Source organism: Aotus nancymaae, unplaced genomic scaffold, assembly GCF_030222135.1.
Source record: "Aotus nancymaae isolate 86718 unplaced genomic scaffold, 86718_ANA_hifiasm-v0.15.2.pri h1tg000014l, whole genome shotgun sequence".
Classification (NCBI taxonomy): Eukaryota; Metazoa; Chordata; class Mammalia; order Primates; family Aotidae; genus Aotus; species Aotus nancymaae.
The window spans coordinates 111,671,383-111,693,005 of NW_026988425.1; the positions used below are offsets into that span (position 1 = coordinate 111,671,383).

A 21,623-nucleotide genomic window follows, 5' to 3' on the forward strand; every position below is an offset into this window, starting at 1 on the left:
AAATGTCAGAGATAACAGACCCAAAATGTGAGCTGATATAGCTCAGAAGAGAAAAAAAATCAAATCACAACAGAGGTTAAAGCACAATAATAAAAATCAAAGAATCAAAACAGAAAACAAATTAAAATGAATAGAAAAAAGCTGTTTGTATTGTTGACAGATAATGAAGACACCAAAAAAGCCCAGGGCAATTAGAAAATGAAAAATATTTATTAAAAAAATAAAGCAAAATACTGAAAGGTCATACCATTTCTTCAAAAAGTGATAAGGAATAAATAAATTCATGGCATATTCAGATTAAGTTACTGAATGTCAAGGTCAAAGAACGAATACTATGTGGACCAAGGAAGTGAGTCACTTTTAAGAAGGGAAAAAACTCAGTCTGGTGTTAGAATTCTGGCAATATTCAAAGTCAGAAGACCAAATCTCTATGATGTTCTGGGGAAAAGGTTCAGGCATAGGGCCTATACCTAGAACATTAGACCTAGCCAAGTTAGACTTCAAATATAAAGACAATAAACATTTTCTAACATAAAAAAAACTCAGGAAGTATAACAGCTCTAAGCTCTTGTTAGGGGGCAAAAAACCCAACAAGCATTACTTGTTGATAAAAACCCAGTCATCTGAGTAGAATGTAAGTTGAAAAAAGTTCAATGCTGCACACTCAGCCTCTAAAACAAAACTACTGTGTGGCAGTGAGTTGGTGCTAAAAAAATTTTGTTGAATAAATCTGTGAAGGAATAATGAAGGAAAACTGAGAAACCCCAGAGGTTATGCTGGAAAATGAACAGGGTCAGGGGTGTGGAGGCTCATAGCCTGGAGAAGAAAACAGCCAGTGGAGCTATGAGAAGACACATTTTTAAAAGAGCAGTTTGGGTTCAGCTTCTGCTTCTCATCTCCACTGTCTCAAGGCCTGCCACCTCACAACAGAACTGGCAGCCATGCTGGTGCAGACAGATGTCCTCCAGAATAAAACCTGCGCAGCACAGAAGCTCTGCTGGAGATAGGAGTTGAAGATATCAGGTAGAAACTGACTAATCTCTAGCAGTGTGACTTCTCAACCATTCTTACTCAGAACCTCTAAGTTTGGTGGATTACCAGGTAGAGAAAGTATCTTCTTCCAATGTTTTTCTCCTGGTGGGGGGTGGGGGGTCGCTCTGTGTAGAGCTGCAGTCATACTTCTTTTCATATACTAGCACTTCTTTAATGCCTGGGGCCCTCTAACAAATTTCTATGATCAACTGGGATGGTGTAAACTAGTACAAATATATATAAGATCATAGGGAATAAAAAATCAACTAGACTAGTGAGTCAAGAGATTTATCAGACTAGATAAAAAAACAAAATCCAGCCTTTCATACTATCTGTAAAAGACATACCTAAGGACACAGTAAGGTTGAAAGTTAACAGAGACATTCAGACCTATCAAGAAAACACTGGCTGGGCACCATGGCTCACACCTGTAATCCCCACACTTTGGGAGGGCCAGGTGGGAGGATCACTTGAGCTCAGGAGTTCAAGATCAGCCTGGGCAACACGGTGAGACCTCATCTCTGCAAAAGTAGCCAGGCGTGGTGTGCAATACCTGTAGTCCCAATTACTCTGGAGGCTGAAGCAAGAGGATCGCTTGAGCCCAGGAGGTCAAGGCTGCAGGGAGCCACGATCATGCCAATGCCCTCTGGCCTGGGTGACAGAGCAAGATCCTGTCTCAAAAAAAAAAAAAAGGAAGAAAAGAGGAGAGGAGAGAAAGGGAGCGGAAGACAGAGGAAGAGAGGGAGGAGGAAAAGAAAAGAAAAAATAAAAGGAAAGGAAGAAATGTGTAGCTATATCAAGGTGAGATAAGGTAGATTTAAGACAAATATTCCTTACTGAGGATAAAGATGGTCAATATGTATGGCAAAATTCGCTGAGAAGGTACAACTCTAAATATGTACAAGTCTAATGAAATAGTCCCGGTAGAGAGAGATCCAAGATGGCTGATCACTAGCAGCTCGGGCTCCTAGCTCCCAGTGAAAGCGCAGAGAACGAGAGGACGCCACACTTTCAGACGAATATTTGTTGCTCACGGACCAGGAGATTCCCAGCAGAGGAGCTCCACGTGTCGCCAGGGCGACTCTTGTGGCCGGCGCGGCGGTTTTGCTGGTGCCTTAGCGCGCCAGTTTTTGGTGCAGAATCCGGAGATTCCCAGGCAGAAAAGCACCATCAATCTTAACACCGCTATTTTGACCGGCGCAGTGGACTGCTCAGATTTCGGCACTGGGAATCAACAAGTTGGACGTCTGCTCAGAGATCTAGTTAGAAAGTCGGTAATTACAAAGACAACAGACGGATAAATATATAATGAAGGGAAGAAATCAGCGTAAAAAGGCAGAGAATACTCAAAATCAGAATGCCTCTCCCTCTACAGGGGATCGCAATTCCTCATCAGTAACGGAACAAGGCTTAATAGATTACGAGTGTGTTCCAATAACAGAAGCAGGCTTCAAAACGTGGGTGATAAGAAACTTCTGTGAATTAAAAGAACTTGTTCTAACCCAATGCAAAGAAACTAAGAACCTTGAAAAAAGGTTTGACGAAATGTTAACGAGAATGGACAATTTAGAGAGGAATATAAGTGAATTGATGGAGCTGAAAAACACGACACGAGAACTTCGCGAAGCATGCACAACTTTAAACAGTCGAATTGATCAAGTAGAAGAAAGGACATCAGAAGTCGAGAACCAGCTCAGTGAAATGAAACGAGAAGACAAGATTGGAGAAAAAAGGATGAAAAGGAATGAGCAAAGTCTCCAAGAAATATGGGAATATGTGAAAAGACCTAATTTACGTTTGATAGGTGTACCTGAATGTGATGAAGAGAATGAATCCAAGTTGGAAAATACTCTTCAGGATATCATTCAGGAAAATTTTCCCAACCTGGCAAGGCAGGGTAATATTCAACTCCAGGTAATACAGAGAACACCACAAAGATATTCTTCAAGAAGACCAACCCCAAGGCACATAATTGCCAGATTTATTCGGGTTGAAATGAAGGAGAAAATACTAAGGGCAGCCAGAGAGAAAGGTCAGGTTACCCATAAAGGGAAACCTATCAGACTTACAGCAGATCTCTCAGCAGAAACCCTACAAGCCAGAAAAGAGTGGGGACCAATATTTAACATCCTTAAAGAAAAGAACTTTCAACCCAGAATTTCCTATCCAGCCAAACTAAGCGTTATAATCGAAGGAAAAATTAAATCCTTTGCAAACAAACAAGTACTTAGAGAGTTCACCACCACCAGGCCTGCTTTACAAGAGCTTCTGAAAGAAGCACTATACATATAAAGGAACAACCAATATCAGCCTTTCCAAAAATATATCAAAAAGAAAAGAACATTAACACAACGAAAAATTTACACTAACTAATGGGCAAAACAGCCAGCTAGCATCAAATGCTAGTATTAAAGTTATATATATTCTAATTGGATAAAAAGCCAAAACCCATTGCTATGCTGTATCCAGACCCATCTCACATGCAACGGTACACAAAGACTCAAAACAAAGAGAAGGAGGAAGATGTATCAACCAATCAGAGAGTAAAAATAAACAAATAAAAAGCAGGAGATGCAATTCTCGCCTCTGATAAAGTAGACTTTAAAGCAACAAAGAGCAAAAGAGGCAAAGAAGGACATTACATAATGGCAAAAGGATCAATGTAACAAGAAGAGCTAACGATTTTATAGATCAACGAGACAGAAAATTAACAAGGACATCCAGGACTTGAACTCAGACCCGGAACAAGTAAACTTAATAAACATCTATAGAACTCTCCACTTCAAATACAGAAAACATACATTACCACCTCACACCTATTCCATAAGTGACTACATAATTGGAAGTAAATCACTCCTCAGTAATCGCATAGCATTTCATAGGTTTAAATGAAATATTGGTTGGCTGCTCGTTTGTTATTTTCTTCCCTTATTCCTTCCTGTTTGCATCAAGTATAATTATTGGTATAAAAGAGGTTTTCAATACCCATTACTAAACTGCATTCTAGCCTGGGCAAGAAAGCAATACTCCCATTCTCTCTCTCTCTTTCTCTTCCTTTTTCCTCCTCTTCTTTATTCTTTTTCTTTCTTTCAAAAAAGAAAAAAAAAAAGAAATTGTCCCAAGACTTATAAAACAATAAGCATTAAATGAATAAAATATACAGAGAAATTGACAAATCCACCATTGTAATAAGTACAATTATTGATAGGTCTCAATGAACGAAAAACAAAAAGTCACAAAGAATACAGAAGGTTTGAACACAACGAGTGATCTAAAAGATATATGGAGACACACGCACCCAACAATTAAAGAATATGTATTTACCTAACTCCATTTGGAACATTCAGAAAACCAATCATGATTTAGGAAATAAAGCAAATCTTAACACACTTTAAAAGGCTCACAATCTACTGAAATAAAGGCAATAGGAACCACTATTGTGCACTGTGATAAGCCTGTCATAAAAGTGTTTACAAAGTGTTTTGGTAAAGACTGAAAGATACTATCTGAAACAGAGACAATACATACAGAATTAATAACCAGAATATGTAATGAACTTCTAACAGAAAAAAATCAAAATCATCAACCCAGTGCAAAATAAGCAAACCACCGGCTGGGCGTGGTGGCTCACGCCTGTAATCCTAGCACTTTGGGAGGCGAAGGCAGGTGGACCATGAGGTTAAATAACAGATTAAGACCATCCTGGACAACATGGTGAAACCCCGTCTCTACTAAAAACACCAAAATTAGCTGGGCGTGGTGGCGCATGCCTGTAGTCTCAACTACTCGGGAGGCTCATAAAGGAGAACGGCTTGAACCCAGGAAGCGGAGAAAGGAGAATGGCTTGAACCCAGGAGGCGGAGACTGCAGTGAGTCAAGATCACACCACTGCACTCTGGCCTGGCGACAGAGCGAGATTCTGTCTCAAAAAAAAAAAAAATAAATAATAATAATCAAACCACAAAAACAGGTTGCATTTCACTTTCCTAAGACCAGAAAAAGTATAAAATAAAATGTAAAAGGTGACAAAGACAGAAAAAAGAAAGGGAGACAAGACAGAAAAAAGAAGAAAAGGCAAAGTATATGGGGAAATAGGAATTCTCATACTAAATTACTACAGTGTATCTAGTACAATCACTTTGGAAAGCAACTTGAAAACATGGTAAAGGTGATGATGGACAATACTCAGCCTAGCAATTTCTTCAAAAGTATTTGTCACAGAGAAACTTTTACCCATGCATAATGCGATAGGTCAAGAGATGTAACCGCAACACTGTTTATAACAGTAAAAAATTAAAAACAACATAAATGTTCTTTGAAAGAAGTACTGATGAATGAATTGAAGAATATTTATTCCTACAACTAGCTGTACTGAATAAGAGCAGATGGATCTTAAAACACTACACTGAGTGAAAAAGTGTGTGCAAATGAAAACGTCATTATGTAAAACTTTAAACCCACATTGAAATAATACTAAATAATACCTGCTGAAAAAAACAAATATAAAGAAAACACAATGCAAATTCATGATAATGATTATCATGAGAAAGAAATTAGGAAGAGACTAGGAAAAATTACAGAGGCCAGTAAATCTCTAATTTTTTCACTTTACAAATAAAAATAAAAATACATATGTCACAACTGACATGTTACCTCTGGATAATGAATATAGCAGTCTTTCAAATATTGTTCTCTATATTCTACCTTTGGAACCTTTGGAAAAAAACTTGTTTTGAAACTGCTTTTTTTTTCTTTTAAGTATATGAGGATGTCTGATTCTAGGTTAGAGAGAGTAGTTGTTGGAAAGCCGAAGAACCTACCGAAATCAACTAGTAAAACAGGATGAAATACAAGAAGTATCTGTTTAATGACATCAGAAAGCTGCTGAAGCAGGAAGACTGGAGATGCCAAGATTCTATAGTATCTTTCACATACAAGGTCTGACGGCTCATTAAAAAACCACCAGACATGTCAAAAGACTGAATCATGTAATTGAGAACAAAGAGAAAAAGGGATCAGATATGACCTAAAGGTAATCCACATATAGTTGTTAGCAGACATGAACTTTAAGATAACTATGGCTAATATCTTAAAAAAAAAAAAAAAAGTAAAAAATAGAGAAAATGCAAGAAAAGATGGGCCACTTCACATAAAAAAGAAAAGTCAATAAGAAATTCTAGAATTGAAACTATATTATCAGAAATTAAGAACTTACTAGGCTGTTTTATCAATTAATTTTAAAAAGCAGGAGAAGAGTTTACTAGAAAATAGACTACTAGAAAACATTCAAACTGAAACACAGAGAAAAAATAATAAAAAATATAGGAAGACAAAATACATAAGAAATGTATGGGACATAAAACAGTTCTATGTAACTAGAATCCCAGAGGAGGAAAAAAATGGGACACAAGGAGTATCTGAAGACATGTGCCCCTTGTGGGTCCATCACAGTAAAAATGTTTATTAACAAAGGAAAAACAAAAGACTTTAAAGCAACAAAAGACACATTATCTTTAAAAAAATTTTTTTAAAGATCAAAAGCTGGCCTCTCAACAGAAATGAATGGAAGTTGGAAGACAAGTGCTTCAAAGTACTAAGAGAATAAAAGTGTCAATCTAGAATTCTACAGCCAGTAAAAACAGCTTTCAAAATGATGATATAACTAAAAAACAATTAAAAATTATGCAGAGGATCTGAATAGACATTTTTCCAAGGAAGATATACAAACATCCAATAAGCACATGAAAAGATGCTCAACATCATTAGCTATCAAAGGAATGCAAACTAAAACCACAAGATAAACCAGTTTATACCCATCAGGAGTACTACAATAAAAAAAGACAGACGATAACAAGTGTTGGCTGGGATGTGAAAAAACTAGAACCCTGACACATGGCTGGCAGAATGCAAAATGATGCAGCCACTTTGGCAGTCTGGCATTTCACAAAATGTAAAACTTAGAGTTACCATGTCATCTAGCAATTCTTAAGTATACTTTTATATACTCAGCAGAAAATATGCCGAAAATAAAATTTGAGAAGAATTGTAATAATGCTTTAGAAAATAAAATACCTACTAATATAACAAAAAATTTAGAAGACTTATTTTGAAAACCATCAACCATTATAGAGAGAATTAATGAAAACCAAATGAAATCTAAACATGTTTATAAATTACAATACTTGATACTGTAAAGATTTCAATTCTCCATAAAGAGATCCATCCATCCAGGGGGAAAAAAAATCTAAATTCCAGTAGGTTGTTTTCTTGAGTGAACACTGACACTTGGTTTCATTCGGATATTCTGAAAAAGGTCAAGAATAGTCAGCCAGTTCTGCCCAAAAAAAAGGTGCAGAACTACACTATCAGATATCAAATTACAGTAATTAAAACAGTGTAGAATTACACTGGATATACAAATAATCAAATGGAACAAAATAGAGAATTCAGAGTCTCATACATATATGGTTACTTGACTCATGACAAAGGCAACCTTATCACACAGTGAGCAAAGGATGGTTTTTGCAATAAATTGTACTGTGACAACTAAATACCATCTAGAAAACAACAAATCGTGACCCCTATACCTCAAACCAAACACAAAAATAATGGATAACAGGTCTAAAACATCAAAGGTTAAAACAAAACAAAACAAAAGACTTACAGAAGAAAGCATAGAAGAGTATCTTCACGGTCTTATGGTAGTAAAGACTTCTTATACATGACACAAAAAAGCATTAGCCATAAAGGAAAGGGGGAAAAAAGGTAAATGGGAAACCATTAAAATATTACTGATTTTTAAAAACATTAACAAAGTATAGGCCTGGTGTGGTGGCTCATGCCTGTAATCCTAGTGCTTTGGGAATCCAAGGCAAAAGGATCACTTGAAGCCGAGAGATCCTGACCAGTCTAGGCAAGACCTATCTCTACAAAAAATAAAAGAATGGGTCAAACCTGGTAGTACATGCCTGTAGTCCAACCTACCCAAGAGGTGTAGACAAGAGAATAACTGGAACCCAAAAGTTTGAGGTTACTGTGAGCCATGATCGCACCACTGCACTCCAGCCTGGGCACCAGAGCACGACCCTGTCTCTAAAAAAAATTTTTTTTTAAATAAAAGTGAAAAGGTAAGCCATAGTTTTAGAGCTAGTATTTATAATGCATGTCATAGATAAAACACTCATCTGAATATACAGAATGCATGTTAATTCATAAGAAAAAGGCAGGCAGCCCATTAGAAGAAAAAAAAAATGACATGAATAGACTAGTAACAAAAGAAGTTATATATCTAAATGGCCAATAAAAATGAAAAAGTGAGCACCTTCATTAGACAACATGGGAAACTTAAAGTAAATTACTATTGCTCACCTACCAGAATGACTAAAATGAAAAGGCCAATACCCAGAACTGCTGAAGACTGGAGCAGCTAGAACTCTTACACACTGCCAGCAGAGTGTAAACTAGTACAACTTAAACTAGTACAACTACTTTAGAAAACTTGTCAACTACTAACCAGCAATTGCACTTCTATTTACCCGTGTTCATGTACACGATTGAGAATACTCAAAATTACACTCTTCATAATAATACCAAAGTAGAACACAACCCACATGTCCATTTACAATAAAAAGACATAAATTGTATTCTATTGACACAACAGATTATACATCAATGAAAATGTACAAGATATAACACTGATAAATTTCACAAACATAATATCGTGTAAAAGAATACACACTGTTCATATAAATTCAACAACAGGTATAATTAATCTATAGTGTTAGAAGTCAGGTTAATGACTTTCCTTGGGGCAGGGGAGAAATAACTGAGACACAGGATAAAGAGTACCTCTGGGGTGGTGCTCTGGGATATGCTGGCTACATGGTTATGCTCTTTGTGCAAAAATTCACTGAACCACACTTTTAGGATTTCTGAATTTTCTTAATCTTATACTTTAATACAGTTTACTTTAAAAAGAAAAATAAAAAGAAGTGTTTTAGATAAGAAAGGACAAACACAAGGTTTTGCCAGAGGCTAAGTGGAAGTAAAGTGAAGCAGCTCTTTGAGTGCATGATACTGTCACCGCCCCCACAAGATTATTTGTGTACTGTTCCAATGATGAAGTGTGGTTTTTATCTTGCTAGTTCATACTTGTAATTCAAAACTCTTATTTGCTATTACCTCCTCCAATAAATAGTCCCTAAACCACTCCATCAGAACTTGGCAGTTTCTTCTATAAACTCTCCCAGTATCTGAGATTATTTCTATTTGCCACATATTTAGATCTCCTATGTAGGCTATATATTTTTAATGAGTTTCCAGGACCTAACACAGCCTCTTGGGATATAGCATATATTTGAATCTGGACAAATAAATGACATGTCTTTTCTTCTGCAAAGATACAATTTTTCTCCCTTTTATGAAGAAAAATGAAACTTTTAACTCAGAACCCACAAATTCTAAAATTAATAAAACTAAGACACTCTTTTAGTTTGTGACAAATTGTTTCTGTGTCTAATTTAAAATAAACTGTCCAACTATTTCTTCTATGTCTTTTCTCCAATCTTTACCGAAATTATCTGAGACAGAAATTCAGACAGTTCTTGCCCCATTCTGCAGGTAGCCAAGAAGCTCACATAGCAGGTAAGTCCAACCTAAGAACAGGCTCATTCTAGTTGCGTGGTGGCAGTATCCATCTTTTTAACAAAGTCATTTCCTCAACTCAAAAAGTTCTATTACACAGTCACCTACACATGCCTAGCTGCTCTTTCCTGCTAAAAATGTAAATCCCTTCCATAGGTAGGTCCAGTTTGGCTATGTCCAATTTAAACATGACTACCTATGGAATAATGAGGACTCAAGAATTTTATGTGCCCTCCAGTTCTCTGCTTGTATGTTATTCCCCAATAAACCCTATTTTATATTTATACTGCACACATTCATGAAGCAAGTCCCTATCCCTCCTCTCACTTCTTTTTTGTTTGTTTTTTTGAGACAGAGTCTCTCACTCTGTCATCCAGGCTGGAGTGTAGTGGCGTGATCTCAGCTCACTGCAATCTCCACCTCCCGGGTTCGAGTGATTCTTCTGCCTCAGCCTCTTGAGTAGCTGGGATTACAGGCACACACCACTATGCTCAGCTAATTTTTGTATTTTTAGTAGAGACATGGTTTCACCATATTGGCCAGGCTGGTCTTGAACTTCTGACCTTGTGATCCGCCTGCCTCGGCCTCCCAAAGTGCTGGGAATACAGGCATGAGCCACTGTACCCGGTCTACTCTCACTTCTTAATTCTCAGATTGTGAAAGGAAGATAATTTGCAGCCTTGCTTGGAATCATTCCTTTGGAATAACAGCATGGATATTTTATCGATCTTCCCTATTTTACCAACCTTCATAATGAATCACACGTGGTTTTTTTTTTTTTTTTTGCTGATTCCTTTATTTATTTAGGAGGTAGGGGGAGGGATGGGGAGGAAAATTCCTATAGGGAAAGAGTTGAGAAGAGTCTGCAGGGAACTGAGGTAGAAAGCAATGATGTGGGCCTTACATCTTTGTTATACGATCTTCATGAGTTTAAACCAGGGCCTCCTCTTTAAGTTGGTCTATGGGCAACTCTCATCACTCCCACCAAACTTCCTTACAGGCTGCTCAGCTGAGTTTTATCACCAATTATATCTATATTCCAGTGAATTACTACTCAGATTTTGCAGAACACTGTTTCAGTTTTGTTCTGTTCCTGGTAAACTTTCTGAAACCACCTGTTCTTGAAACTTCTCCTGATACGTAACTTTTCCAGAGACAGCATCTCCTCAGTAGTTCCTTTATAATATTCTATGAAATTATTCTTCCTTCTTTATTCTGAACTAAGGAGTTGGTAAACTTTTTCTGAAAGTGCCAGACAGTAAAGATTTTAAGCTTATGGGCCATATAGTTTCTGGGGCAACTACTCAATTTTGTTGTTATAATGCGAAAGCAGCCATAGACAATATGTAAATGAATGAGCATGACAGTGCTCTAATAAAACTTTATTTACAATAACAGATGGCCAGCCCATGGGCCAAAGTTTGCTAAGCCAACATTAGACACTTAAAAATTCTGGCCTCTTCATATACTAGCATCATTATAATTACCTTGAATCTGTAACGATTTACTCACACTGGTACCATAAAATAACTTCAATATATTTTATCCATTACAAATGAGGTACATACATAAATTTAGAAATATTTGCAATAGTAAGAAGTATAAAAAATATTCTTATTATATATTGGTTAACCAGAAAATTTAACTGACTAGAACATATTCACTGATAATTATAACTAACTTAGCTACTACCTAATTATGAAAACAGATGTGATAACTTAAAAATAATCAATACATAAAAGGCTAACAATTAAACATATAATTAGATATATAGACTAAATAACTTATGAAAAATCTATACAATGGATGGTAATGGTGGGACTGTGGTGATTTTGAGCATTTATGTTTTCTGTGACATATATCTGTAATAAGAAAGTCTCTTTAAAGCACATGATAAAAAGACACAGTTTTATGATTGTTAGAATTTTTCATTTAGTCTGGAACTAAAAGTATTTAGACTTAAAATGAAGTTTAAGAAAAACCCAACCATTCTATCCTATGACCTTTTTTAAAAGAATATTTTTATCAATTAAATAAATTAAAATTTTCATTTACCTGTCGGTTCCTTTCATCCATTATGCGTGTGATTTGTATTTTCTTCCGCCCCATTTTCAGTCACCTTTCCTTATTTCCTTATATTCCAAATATTTAATTCAAAAGTTAATTTTCTTCAATACCCTAATGCATCGTACACAGCTTCTATTATTTCAGCTTCTAGTCCAAGGGCTACAGCTGAAATTTTCTACAAGATCTAAAAGAAAACACAAATTAGAAGATTTAAAATCTGTAAGTTTACAAATCATAAAAGTGTTATACAAATTTCAAATTTGCTTTTATGCTGGACACACAGCACTACTAGTTGAAATTTCTGGTTATACAAAATTAGGAAATAAGCTGTAGTCTTGTTAACTTTACACCTAAAATACCTCTTGAATCTCTTTGTGTCTCTAGTTCTGGTTAAACTAATGCAATAATAATGTTGGAGGTTTTCTCAATGTATATAATAATAGCAACAACAGCCAAGCTTTATTGAGATTTTCCTATGTACTAGGCATTTTCCTAAGTATGGACTTGTCTTAACTCATTCAAGCCTAACTGCGATCTATAACTATTACCTCCATTTTATAAACAGAGACACTGAGACACAGAAAAATTAAGCAGTATGCCCATGGTCACATAGTAAGGGGCAGAGCTCGGGGTTATAAACTCAGGGAGTCTAGTTCTAGCACTTCTCTTCTTAACAACACAGAATATCCTTAAAAACTTCTGATGACCTCCTATCAAACAATAAACTAATCTGGATAGCCCCAATCTGTCTTTTCAGATTCTTCTTGCAAATTGCCCTAGTCTCCAGCCAAGTTACTATTTGTCAATTCACAAAGCCACTATATACTTTCATAATAAAATGCATTTAAATGAATGATATTCCTTTGGCCATTTAATGAACACCTCCTTATCAGTCAAGATTCAGTTTGCATGTTACCTTCCAGATGAAGTCAAAATCAATTTCCCTTGGTACAATAAACCACAGCACCTTTGTGTGTGTGTATAAATTCCAAGTCTGCTTTCCTGAGACTGCGAATCCTTCAAAACGTAAAAAAATCTTTCAAGGGTTTTTGATTCCATATATCTGTGAAGTAGGATGACTGGTAATGATACGGTTTGTCATGTTCTGAACAATGGCTGTTGTCATTTTAAAAACCTAGTGCTTTCAGACTTACATAATAAATAACTACGAGGAGATGGGGAAACAAATGCTTTAATACAACAGTCATAATAATAAATTCCCATGGGAATTTTATGCAAGTATTTTTAATATTGTACATGTGTATCTATAAAACTTCGATCATACCATGTAACTCCAGTATGTGATTAAATCTGGCTTTTACTCAAAAGCAATGAGCCTTTCATTTCTTATCATTTCCAGCAATAACATCAGCACAACATTTCTTATTTATTTTCCCTCATTATTTTATTTCTTCATTCATACAAACATTAGTTGATCATCTGTTAACAACTGATAACCTATTAATTGTTCACCTACTTCTAATAAATTTACTTCCAAACACTAAACTATGCATAGAGGATAAAGTGGTCAGAAAAAAAAGGATATGATTCCTAATCTAGCAGAGTTTGGAGTTTAGTAGAAGAAAAAGACATCAGTCAAACCATAATACAAATGAATTTGCATAATTCTAAACTAGAAAGTTTGGAATTCATTTATCTGAATTAAATTTATGGGTCAGGAAAGGCTTCCCTGAGGATGTGCCTCATACTCAAACCCGAGTATGAGGGTATACATACTAGGCAGGAGAACAGCATGTGCAAAAGCCCCATGACAAAAGGGAACAGGAAACATTAGAGGAACTGAAAGATGACTAGTCACTGGCAGGACCCAATCAAACAGGCAGTTGTGTTGTAGAATAGTTCTTTTAACAGATCACATTGTTATCCAACTCCCAATATAAAAACTTGTACTGTAGTAGGCAGGAGAAATATTAATACATTTTACTGCAGACGCAGTATTGCTAAGACACGCAAGATGTTTTAATGCCTATAAGATGGATACACTGTACTACCTTATATCACCTGAAAAATTCCAAATTCTAGAAAATATCTGAGTATTTTTGCTTTTGGCAATGGTGTAGTAGTTTGCTTCAAACCAACCTTCTTTTGAGAACTAGAAAAGAAAAACACAAGATAATCTGTTTCAAATCACTAAAGAACTTTCAAAACTAGAGAATCTGCAGGGCTGAGAACTGGAAGAAATAGGTGAGACCAGTCTTTGGATTCCTCTGCCTAAAGATTCCAAAACTACCGCCTCAATACTCCAAAACTACTGCCCGAGAAACTAACAAAGTTAACAGAGCTTTCAAGAGATCTGTGGGTGGACATACAAAACTTAGATTTAGGGCCTGCCAAGGAAGAATAGCCCTAGTAAACACATCAGGCATATGAATAGACTCCAAAGAACTATACTCTAGGCATAAAGGTTAACTACAAACAGACTAGCCCATACAAAAAGAGAAGCATAGCTTTAAATTATCTCAATCCCTAATTAGATTAAAGCAATCCTGTGCTAAGTATTCTTATTAGCCTAGCTGCATACCAGTAGCAAAAGTAATTCTCAGCAGAAACATAACGTTGTCTAGAAACTCACATTATTTTTTCATTTTTCATATAAATGTCTAGAAATCAAAATATAACCAGTCAAAATCCTACTGAAACCAAGATTTTAAAATGGCAATAGAAACAGGTTACAGTAGATCCAGATAATGGTGTTATCAGAAAAATGTTTAAAATAAATGCTCAAGGAATTAAAAAGTAAAATTAAGAATTTTAGTAAACAAAAAAAGGAAAACAAGAAAATAAAAAATAAAATTTTGAAAAAGAAGTGATGGGTAGTTTTATTAATACTTTAGACACAGCTGAATAAAGAATCAACCCAGAACACAGGAAAGAAGAAAACACCTAAACTGAAGCACAAAAAGAGAATGAGAAATATAGAAAAGACTGAGAAATTATAGCACATGGAAAAAGGACACAAAATACATGTAACTGGAGTCTCAGAGGGGAGGAGAAAACATATAGGCAAGAAAAAAATATCTGAAGACATAATAGCTAAGAACTTTTAAAACTGACGAATGTGACATCAAGTCACAGATTCAATAAGCTGTATCAATCCTTAAGCAAAATAAACACAAAGAAAATCATAACTTAGGTCTATCAAAGGGGAGAGAGGGGGAGAAGGAAAGAAAGAGGGGAGGGAGAAGAGGAATAGGGGCAAGAGAGACAGTGGGAGACGGAGGTCCCCTACCCCCACAGAGAGATCTTAAAAGCACCCAGAAAAATTAAAGAAGATTAACTTCAAGAATCAACAGTAAGAGTTACAGCTAGCTGAGTTTTCCCAAACAGTAAAAGCCAGAAGACAGAAGACAACGAAATGGTATCTTCAAAGTGCTGTTGGGGAAATGCCAAATTAAAATTTTGTATCTGATTTAAAAAAAAAAAAAAATCCTTCTGAAATGAAGGCAAAATAAAGAGGCAACTTTAAGGCAAACAAACAGAATTTGTTTCCAGGAAATACTGAAGAGACTTTTTCAAGTAGAAAGAAAAAAGGACCCCAAATACAGCTTGGATATGCACAAAAAACTGAAGTGCACCGAACAGGGTTGAGCAGAGTTAACTCCAAAGGAATACTGACTAAAAAACAATACTTTGTGGGATTTCAAATGTTATAGCATACAACAATAATAGTACATAATAGGGGAGGACAGCAAAATGAAATACAAGTATTCTAAAATCATTTCATTGACTAGGAAATGGAAAAAAATACTCATTTACTTTAGACCTCGGTAAGTCAAAGATGCATGTGGTAATCTCGTGGGTAACCATGGCAAGAACAGTAAAAGTACAAATAGCTAAAAGAGGAGAAAAAAAAAATGGATTAATAAATAACCGAAAAGAAGGCAAGTAAGACAAATAGAAAGCAAACAGGGAGACAACAGATTTAATCCAAATATGTAAGTAATTACATTAAATATGATTAAACTAAAACTCCAATTTTTAAAGAAGATAATAGACGTGGATTTAAAAAACAAACCCCAATTAGGTGATGATTACAGAGGACACATCTTAAATATGGGAATACAGAAAAAAAGTAAAAGCCCAGTGAAAGACACACCATGCGAAACACAAACCAAAAGAAAGTTGTGTGCCTATCATAGCAAACTTTAATGCAGGAGGTAGACACTACATACCTACACATGGATAGCATGGATAGATACACAATGATACTTCAAAACAATAAAAGATCAATTCACCAGGAAAACATAACAATTCTAAACTTGAGTGTACCTAACAACACTTGCAGTTAGGAATCTGATCCTGAAAATCAGATATTCTATGCAGAAACCATAACCAGAAACTTATTTCCCATTATTTCCAGTAGGGAAAAATTACAATATATTACACATCAACCATAATCCCCAATCATCTCTCTTTTAAAATTCAATACACCAAAAAATGCCCATTTATAGTAGTAAATTACCATGGCTAAGGGATGTAAAATGCTTACTACATGACTTCATAGGCAGTTACTTTCTCACTGGCTTTTTCTCTTTCTCCACAATTTAACACTGCCTCAACTTCTTTCTGCATTTTACAAATCTAAGCAAAAATAAGAGCTAAATATGAAAGGCAATTAGAAAAATGTTCAGGATAAACACGTTGTGGAAGACAATAGCTCAAAGTATTCTAATATTGCAATGTCTTGCTTATTACCAGCAACATCAGAGATGCACATTCCCTTTACACACTTCAAAATGTCTAAATATGATTCTAATATTCTATAAATTATACTTGGAATATAATTTATGAGTTTTCCCATATACCAGTTTGTTAGACTACTGTACTGAGTTTTGTGATGTAAAAATATACTTTTCCTAAATAAACTTCAGCTGAGAAACAGGGTATGCCTAAATATAAAGCCAACACCAAAAAAACTAAGTATACAATTATAGCAAGTCCTTTTTTTTTTTTTTTTTGCTCTGTCACCTAGGCTGGAGTGCAGTAGTGGGATCTCGGCTCACTGCAACCTCCGCCTCCCGCATTCAAATAATTCTCTTGCCTCAGCCTCCTGAGGCTAAGGGTTACAGGCACACACCATCACATTTAGCTAATTTTTGTATTTTTAGTAGGGACAGTGTTTCACCATGTTGGCCGGGCTGATCTCGAACTCCCAATCTCAGGTGATCTAACCACCTTGGCCTCCCCAAGTGCTGGGATGAGCCATCATGCCCGGCCACAAGTCAATTTTAACAGAGCTTTCTTAGTAGCTGATGGAACAAGCAGATCTGAACAAAGGAACAAGCAGACCAAAACAAGTAGAAAAAGATTTGACTGCTAAACAAATGACAACTTAACTTACATATAGAAAACATGACCTAACAACTGCAGAAAATACTTGATAACTGCAAATAAAACATTTACCAAAAGTGACTGTAGTCATATGCTGGATCATAAACTAAGTCATAACAAATTTCAAAGGACAGACATGTTCTCTGACCTCAAGACAAGTTAAACTAGAAATTAATAAGAATTTAATCTGTGATATGATTTGGCTGTGTCCTACCCAAATTTCATCTTCAGTTGTAGTTCCATACCCCTGCATGTTGTGGGAGGGACCAGCGGGAGGTAACTGAACCACCACGGGGGCGCTTACTGCCATGCTGCTATTCTCATGATAGTGAGTGAGTTCTCAAGAGATTTGATGTTTCATAAGGGGCTTTTCCCACTTTGCTTGGCACTTCTCTATCCTGCCACCATGTGAAGAAGGACGTGTTTGCTTCCCCTTCCACCATGATTGTAAGTTTCCCAAGGCCTCCCCAGCCATGCAGAACCGTGAGTCAATTACATCTCTTTAAAATTACCCAGTCTCAGGCAGTTCTTTAAAGCAGCATGAGAACAGACTAATATAATCTGGAAACCCTGCTGTGAACATTAAGCAAAAAACTTAAATAATCCATAGGTCAAAGAAGAAATCACAGTGAAAAATAGAAAATATTTTCAATGGAATACTATTAAGAATATTCTAAGCCTGGGCAACAAAGTGAGACCTCCAACTCCAAAAAAAAAAAAAACCCAAAAAATTAGCTAGGTGAAATGGCAAAGGCCTGTGGTCTCACTACATGTGAGGCTGAGGCAGGCGGATCCCTTAAACCCAGGAGTTAAAGCTGTAGTAAGCTATGTTCATACCACCACACTCTACCCTCCTGGGTGTCAGAGTGATTCTGTCTTAAAAAAAAAAAATCAAAATGTATGGTATATAGTTAAAAATGCATAACAGGCAAATTTACAGCTTTAAAATACATATATGGAGGAAGAGGAAGAAGGCCAAAAAACAATTTCTAAACAATCATCTCAGAGTTACAAAAAGAACAAATTAAACCTAAAACAGGAGAAATGTAGAAATAAATGTAACAGCAATGAAACAGAAAACAAACATAGGATAGAAATCAACAAAGCCAAGAGTTAGTTCTTTAGAAGGACTAATAAAATTGGTAAGTCCTTGGCAAGAGCAATAAAGAAAAAGAGAGAAATAGTCCAAAACATATCTGACCTCAAAGGTCTTGGATAAAGGAATATGAATTTGCTTTTCATATTTGTCCTACACACATTATTTGTCACATAAAGACCAATACAAATATTTTTACATTATTTTTGTTTTCTGGAGACAAGGTCTCACTCCATCACCTGGGCTGCAGTACAGTGGCACAATCATGGCTCACTGCTGCCTTGACCTTTTGGGCTCAGGCAATCCTCCCACCTCAGTCTCCCAAGTAGCTGGAACCACAGGCACACATCATCATGCCCAGCTAACTTCTTTTATTATTATTTGTAGAAACGAGGTCTCACTATGTTGTCCAGGCTAGTCTTGAACTCCTAAGCTCAAGTCATCTTCCTATCTCAGTCTCCCAAAGTGCTGGGATTATAGGTGTGAGCCATTGCACCTGGCTGACAAATACAAATAACCAACAAAAATTTGCCAGTGAATTACCTATAGTGAAAATAAACTGTCGTGTAAAATCTCTAACCATCACCTTCTGTATTTCCAGTTTACGCATTTTAACAACCTAATTACAACAATCCTTTGAGCCCTCTAGGTCCTACAATTTTTAAGCCCGCCACTTTTTCAATGGCCCTAATCCACTTCATGTTCATTACTACCCTCCTTATCCAGTTTAATTTTCATACCCTTACCTCCCCACTTTGGCCTCATCCCCTTGCCTCCATTTTGTTGAAAAACCTGACCCCTGAAGACCAGCTCCTGTGTAGCTAAATATGGCTAGAGGAAAAAAATAAGCATGCTAATCATGCCAATTAATCTCACTTTAAGTTCATGAAGGTCATGAACCTTAAACTTCAAATATTCCCTTCATATCACAATCTTCCATTTCCAGAAACTTTACATTTCCCAATACCTTGTTGATTATTTTATTCCATATTATCTCTGCTTACATCTCCAACGTTCATCAGTCATCTTCACTCTCGGCTAAATGACCTTGCTACCTATTCTATTGGCAAAATAAAAGCAAACGTTATAGAAGTATCTCAAAGTCCTGTTATTACAACTATCAACCCATCAGCATCTTTTCTATGTACTTTTCCTTTCCCTCCTGTATAGTCTTGACTCCAGCAATTCTTCCTTTCTTTCCTACAATACCAAAGTCTTCTTCTATATTAGATTATTCCCAACAGCAATATAAATAAATAATGCTATCATTTATGTAAAACAAACAAAAAAACCGAAAAAGGTCTTGATCCTGAGAGAAATTTAAAATGTACAAAACAATAAGCAAATCTGTATTTGCAGAATTTTAGAAGTTTCAATTTTATAAAGACGTTAATTCTTCCCAACTTAATCTGCAGACTGAATGCAAGCCCTATCAACATAGCAGCAGGTTCTCTCTTATTGTATGTGGAAATTGATAAGCTCATTCTAAAATTCATTTGGAAATACAAAGTGAAAGAATAGCCAAGACGACCTTGAATGACAAAGATAAAAGACACACATACCATACATAAAGACATAAAAATTAAGATGCTGTGATTTTCCCCCAAAGGAAAACTCAAAGCTAGCAGAAAGCAGGAAACAACAAATTTGAGAGCAGAGATAAATAAAACAGATAACAGAAAAACAAGAGGAAAAAAAAAAAATCAACAAAGCCAAAAGCTGATTCTTCAAAAAGATTAACAAAATTGACAAAGCTTTAGCTAGACTGACTAGGAAGAAAAAGAAAAGACTCAAATTACTGAAATCAGAAATGAAAGTTGGGTATTACAACTTGTTCTACAGAAATAAATGAGACTGTAAGAGGATACTATAAACAGCTGTATACCAACAACTGGGATAACTTAGATAAAATGGACAAATTCCTAGAAACACAAAAGATAATCTAGAACTACCAAGACTGAATCACAAAAAAACAGAAACAAAAAGCTGAATAGAGCAATAACTAATAAGGAGATTTAATTGGTAATTAAAACCTCCTGGCAAATAAAAGCCCGAGACCCAATGGCTTCATTGATGAATTCTATCAAACAATTAAAGAACTAACACCAATCCCCCTCAAACTCTTTCAAAACATTAAAGAGGGAGGAATGTTTTCTAACTCATTCTACGAGGTCAACATTGCCCTAATACCAAAACCAAAGACACAACAAGAAAACTACAGAACAATATGCCCTATGAAGAGACATAAAAACTCTCAATAAAATACTAGCAAACTGAATTGTACCATATATTAAAAGGATTATAATGGTGATTAAGTGGGATTTATTCCTGCAATGCAAGGATGTTTCAACATACTAAAATCAATGTAACATACCACATTAAGAGAATAAAGGGGGAAAAAAAACATGATCATCTGAATTAGTATTGAAAAAGGACCTGACAAAATACAACACCCTTTTATGATAAAAAACACTCAACCCAACTAGGAAAAGAAGGAAACTACCTCATCATAATAAATACTACATATAAAAAATCCACAGCTAACATCATATTCAATCATGAAAGACTGAAAGTCTTTCCTTTAAGATCAAGGACAAGATACGAATGACCATTTTCATCATGTCTATTCAACACTGTAGTGGAAGTTCTAGCTAGAGCAATTCGACAAGAAAAAGAAAGGTATCCAAATTTAAAAGGAAGTATAAATATCTCTGTTTTAAGATGACATGATCTTTTTTGTCCCCTAGAATCCTTTCATGAAACAAGCATCATCTTACATGTAGAAAAGTCTAAAGATTCTACAAAAGAAATCATAGAACTAATAAATTCAGTAAAGTAGCAAAACACAAAATCAACACACAAACCAGCTGCAGTTCTATATATTAACACTGACGCATACAAAGTAAGAAAATTCAATTTTGATGCTACTTGGCTTATGAAGGGGTTAAATCTCTATAAACCCACCAAAACTGAAAATATCCTAAGTCAAAAATGCATTTAATACACCTAACCTACCAAACATCATAGCTTAGCCTATCCTATCTTAAACATGCTCAGAACATTACATTAGTCTAGTTGGACAAAACCATCCAATACAAACCTATTTCATAATGAAGTGTTGAATACCTCATGTAATTCATTCAATACCGTACTAAAGTATGGTTTCTACTGAATGCATATTGCTTTCACAACATTGTAAAGTCGAAAAATCGTAAGTCAAACCATTTTAAGTCAGGTATCATCTGAACTTAGGAAATGAAACAAGGAGGTGAAGGTGAAAGGCTTGCACACTGAAAACTAAAAAACACTGATGAAAGAATTAAGACAAACAAATGGAAAGACGTCTTATATTCATGGATTTCAAGATCATGTTATAAGATATCAATACTGTCCAAGGGGATCTACAAGCTCAATGCAATCTCTACTAAATCCC

General features: G+C 35.6%; 1 protein-coding gene across 15 annotated transcripts in view; it reads right to left on the bottom strand.

The window, feature by feature from the left end:
• The window catches only part of MEF2A (myocyte enhancer factor 2A), a 143,771-nt gene that overhangs the window by 69,899 nt on the left and 52,249 nt on the right, over positions 1-21,623 (bottom strand). For all 15 annotated transcript variants that reach the window (XM_064376246.1, XM_064376243.1, XM_064376245.1 and 12 more), the window contains one exon: positions 11,731-11,926. In XM_064376246.1, the coding sequence (XP_064232316.1) occupies positions 11,731-11,784 (54 nt within the window). In that variant the 5' untranslated portion in view covers positions 11,785-11,926. The remainder of the gene's footprint in view (positions 1-11,730; positions 11,927-21,623) is intronic.